At 57.3% G+C, this 5,000-nt stretch overlaps 1 protein-coding gene across 1 annotated transcript in view; it reads right to left on the reverse strand.

The window, feature by feature from the left end:
• Nucleotides 1–57: 57 nt before the first annotated feature.
• Nucleotides 58–5,000, reverse strand: part of LOC125953591 (collagen alpha-1(I) chain-like) — a 6,251-nt gene continuing 1,308 nt past the window's right edge. The window contains exons 3-8 of the mRNA XM_049683247.1: nt 4,181–5,000; nt 4,016–4,114; nt 3,881–3,935; nt 2,733–3,802; nt 2,133–2,672; nt 58–2,018 (exon numbers count right to left, since the gene is read on the reverse strand). The exon at nt 4,181–5,000 is cut by the window's right edge and continues 94 nt beyond it. Of these exons, the coding sequence (XP_049539204.1) occupies nt 291–2,018; nt 2,133–2,672; nt 2,733–3,802; nt 3,881–3,935; nt 4,016–4,114; nt 4,181–5,000 (4,312 nt within the window). The 3' untranslated portion in view covers nt 58–290. The remainder of the gene's footprint in view (nt 2,019–2,132; nt 2,673–2,732; nt 3,803–3,880; nt 3,936–4,015; nt 4,115–4,180) is intronic.

A 5,000-nucleotide genomic window follows, 5' to 3' on the forward strand; every position in this document is an offset into this window, starting at 1 on the left:
GTACAGTAAAATACTTTTACTTTACTTAAATCGAGGCACACTTTCTGTTCTGTTTCAGATTTAACTTAATTTATTTTAGTTTTGTACACATACACACGAGCGCATCTTTTTCTTGATCTACTACTTACTGGCAAAGGAGGAACAGCACGAAGAGGAATCTACACTTTTCTTAGTCTTGGCTGAAGGCACATCGTTCAGCGTCACATAAGTTTTCGTTGTTCTCGGGAAGGATCATCGTATCATCGTTTGTTGTTGTTGTTGTTGCGTTACCTTATCAGCCCGCTGGTCCATCACTGGAAGCAGACCGCCCCGATCTCGATCCAGAACTGCTGGTCAGCGTCTCCAATATCGCGAATGGCGATATCGATGATTGGCAATCGCGTTGGCTTATCCGTGCTGTAGCTCAGTACCGATTGGCCATAATGGGCCGCACGGTGCTGGCAATCGTCCTGCAAAGCCTCGTACCGCAGTCGTTGCGGTCCACGAGCCGTCAGCTCAGCATCGTTCCAGGCCAACAGTTTCAAGCTCTGTCGGTAGCTATTCTTCTCCTTGTTGAAGAACGCCACACTGTTCCGGCAGTGATACGTAATGTTCTGGGAGGCAGTGGCCGATAGAAGCTGAAGGAAGCCGATCTGGTTGCTGTCCGACTTGTAGGTGATCTTCATGCCTTCCTTCAGCTCACCAAGCCACACCTCTTCTTCGTCGCCATCGTAAACAATCTCTTTGGTGCGGAGTGGCTGCGGCAGCACACAGGAAGCCTTCTTCTGGGCGTCGCAGTATACCAGGATGGAATCTCGGGCATCACCTTCATTCGGATCGATCCAGTAGTGTCCCGAAGTGAATTCGGGATGGGCTACGAACAGATCGCGACACGTCTTGGCCGGTGAACCCTGCTTGCCATCCGGATTCTTGAACGTACCGAAGGCAGTCTTCAGCTTCTCGTAAGCATTCTCCACCAGCTTCTGCCGTTCTTCGTCCGTCAGTTCGAATACACGGCCAAGATTCATTGGCTCATCGCCTTGGTTAGGATCCGGACCCTTGGTGTTGCTCATTTGACCATGGCCAAGAAGTGCAGCAAGTGCAGCAGCATCGTAACCAATGCCATCGCCCGGTGGTCCTGGTGGGCCAGGAGGTCCAGGATTACCCGGTTGTCCCGGTTTGCCATCATTTCCAGGAGGACCACGAGGTCCTGAACCACCCAGCATTCCCTGTGGTCCAATGGATCCATCGCGACCAGGTGGACCTCTTGGGCCAGGCTCACCTGGTTTGCCGGAGGGTCCTTCGTTGCCAACGTTGCCCTTGTCTCCTGGTGGACCAGCAGGTCCCGGTAAGCCTTGCAGACCGATCAATCCTCGATGACCCTTTACGCCCTTCATTCCCGGTTCTCCGTTGTCTCCCTTTGGTCCCTCAATGCCTGGCGGTCCAGCTTTTCCACGCGGTCCTGGAGGTCCATCGGTTCCTTGCGGTCCAGTTTCACCTCGTAATCCACGTTCACCAGTCAGGCCGGCGGGTCCTTGCGGTCCAGGCGGTCCAGGCAAGCCAGGAGCACCGGAAGTACCCTGAGGTCCTTGGGCTCCAACCGGTCCCTTGTCTCCGGCTCGACCGGCCAGTCCTGGTGGACCCTGTTTGCCTGGCAAACCTTCTGGGCCGGTATCTCCCGTAGGGCCCGGTGGGCCAGCGGGTCCCAATTGACCCGGCGGACCGGGTGGACCATCGTTGCCGGGTTTTCCTGGATGTCCAGCCTCACCTGCCGCACCTCTCATGCCCCGTGAGCCTTGAGCACCTTGAGGACCAGGCAGTCCCGGTAGCCCACGATCACCGGGCACACCATGAGGGCCTTGGTTCCCTGGAGGTCCCGGAGGTCCATCACTGCCAGCTTCTCCCTTCAAGCCTTCGATTCCTTGAGGTCCTGGCAATCCCTGGGGTCCTGCATTTCCGGGACGACCCGTATCTCCGGGATTTCCTTTAATGCCTGGAGTACCCGGCGTACCTGGAGAACCAGGATTTCCAGTTTGACCCTAAAATCGACACAAAAAAATCATTTCTAAAGCAAATGACATTTTAAAGCTGAGGAAGAATTTGTTGCAATACTATTTGGTTACTATGGTCGGTTGCTATGGTGACTGACTTACAATAGGTCCTTGATCTCCTGGTCGTCCCGGAGTGCCCATTGGTCCAGATTCTCCGCGCAGTCCAGGCTCTCCTCGAGCACCCTTGGAGCCCGTAAGACCGATCAATCCTTGTGGGCCTGCTTCGCCTGGAACTCCTGGAAGTCCTGAATTTCCTTGTTCTCCCTTTAGACCCATGCTTCCTCGATCGCCCTTGGATCCAGGGGCACCAACCGGTCCCTGTGGTCCGGGGAAACCTTGGAGACCTTGCGGACCGACCGGACCGCGATCACCGACAGCTCCTGCTGCTCCTGGCTCTCCCGGAGTGCCCGCATTGCCTGGTTCGCCCTTTTCAGCTGGCTCTCCCGGTGGTCCTGGTGGACCCATGGGGCCCTGAAGTCCACGTTCTCCAATTCGTCCAGCAGGACCCTCCGGTCCCGTCGGTCCCGAACTGCCTCGTTCACCCTTCTCGCCAGCAGGTCCAGCAGGTCCTCTCAAACCGGGCATTCCGACCATTCCCGGTGCTCCTTGATGTCCCTTCATTCCATTTGCTCCAGCAGGTCCCTGTAATGCAATGTATACAGTTTGAAATCATTTCTTCCTCAATCCGCAATCCGCAGTTACCGGTGGTCCATCGTTTCCTTGAACTCCTGGCTCACCGCGCAGTCCCGGAGTTCCTGGATTGCCGACGGGGCCCCTCTCTCCCGGGAACCCTCGTTCACCACGAGCACCTTGCTGTCCAATGGGTCCTGGTTGTCCTGGGGGGCCATTTTGACCATCTTTGCCTTGTGCTCCAGGATTTCCAGGAGTCCCCGGAAGCCCTTGAAAACCTCTCGGTCCGCTCGCTCCCGGTGGGCCACGTTCTCCATCGTTACCCGGTGGGCCTGGCGGGCCCGAAATACCTGGAGGTCCATCTTTTCCAGCATCACCTCGTGGTCCGACAGCTCCCGGTGGTCCAATGTCGCCATCCTTGCCAGGTTCTCCCGTGAAACCCTTATCTCCTGGCAAACCGATCGGGCCAGGAAGACCCTGCAGTCCTTGGACTCCCGGCTCACCAACTTTACCGTCAGCTCCAGGCAGGCCGCGCTCTCCCGGAGATCCAGCTTTTCCTTGCGCTCCAGGACGACCTGGTTGTCCTCGTAGTCCTTGAATACCTGCTGGACCTGGTGATCCGGGGTCTCCACTCGATCCCTTCGGTCCTTGTGGTCCCATAGCTCCACGATCTCCTGATTGTCCCTTCACGCCTTGAGCACCGTCCGGTCCAGGCAGCCCGGGAGATCCAGGTAGACCACGTTCACCCTGAGGACCGGACAATCCAGCAGGACCCCTCATTCCTCGTTTGCCTCGTTTGCCTTCCGGTCCAACCGCTCCCGGCAATCCCCGAGGTCCTGGCGTGCCAGCTTCACCTTTGATGCCTGCTTCTCCCTTATAGCCTCGTTCACCGGGGAATCCTGGTTCGCCTTTCGGGCCACTATCTCCTGGACTACCGTTCTCCCCCGGAGAACCACGAGCACCCGGAAATCCGGGGGGACCAGCCAGTCCCGTGGATCCCGGACTTCCCTTCTCTCCCGGAATACCATCCTTGCCTGGAGGTCCATTCAATCCTGGTTCTCCTGGCTGACCTGGTCGTCCAGACTCTCCTCGAGGTCCTTGCGGTCCTTGGCTGCCTTTCGGACCCGCGGCACCCATATCACCTGTTGGAAATTTAAATTAAATTTAATAAATAAAACATCTGATCGCCGCGCAATCCGGGAAAACATTTCTTCACCCACCTTTAGCTCCATTGCTGCCAGGGAATCCAGGTGGACCCGGGTTTCCTACAGGTCCCTGATGAAGAGAATGAATTGATTGCGATAAAACGACAGAACGGATGCGGAGACCCGATTAAAAGGAAGTGAGTCACTTACCGGTGGTCCTGCAGGGCCAGCAATTCCATCGATGCCTCTCAAACCCGGTGGTCCCGGTGGTCCTTCACGTCCACGTTCGCCTCGAGGCCCAGAAGGTCCCTGGAAAGCAACAGAAGTTTATTCCGAACCCTATCACTACCACTATTGGGTGCACAGCGAACTTACGGTCGCACCAGCAACTCCTGCAGGACCCGTAGATCCAACGGATCCCTTCTCTCCAATCGCTCCGGTTTCTCCTTTCGTGCCTTCCGGTCCTGGCAACCCTTGATGACCTTTAAGCCCCGGAACGCCGGGCATTCCGGGTAGACCCCGTGGTCCCGGTAAACCAACTGGCCCTTGCGGACCGGTTTCACCATCATCTCCAGCCGCACCATCTTTGCCAGGTGCACCAGGCAGTCCACGAGGTCCTGGAGGACCCCCAACCCCGGGTGGGCCCGGTTCTCCCGCTTCACCACGCGTTCCTTGGAATCCTTGAGGTCCCGTAGGTCCGGCAGGTCCCGGTGGACCCCTCGGACCCACTGGTCCAACCTGTGCCTGCATAAACTGGAAGTTTTCCGGTCCCGGGCCCTTATCAGCACCACCCATGGACTCTTGCAGCTGTTGGGTGTAGAACGTTAGATCCGGTGCTGGTCCTGGTGGCCCCGCTGGTCCTGGAATGCCAGGAGTACCCGGCAATCCCGGCTGGCCCGCCTCTCCCGGAATGCCTGGTTCACCGACAGGTGCCGCCGGATATCGATTGCCAACGGCAGATGCATCAAACTCGGGCTTCTCCGTGGTTGTCGTGGTGGTGGTGGTGGTGGTTGTGGTGGATGTCGTTCTCGGTTCCGGTGTTACACGAGGACAATCGGCATCGTCGCACGTGACGACAGTATTACGGCACCGGCAAGTGGCACAACCTTGGTATCCCGACTGGAAGACATCGTTCTCCCGGTACCACGAACCTTCGTAATAGCAAGTGAACGGTTGAACGATCGCTTCCGGTTCC

Source organism: Anopheles darlingi, chromosome 3 (assembly GCF_943734745.1).
Source record: "Anopheles darlingi chromosome 3, idAnoDarlMG_H_01, whole genome shotgun sequence".
Lineage (NCBI taxonomy): Eukaryota > Metazoa > Arthropoda > Insecta > Diptera > Culicidae > Anopheles > Anopheles darlingi.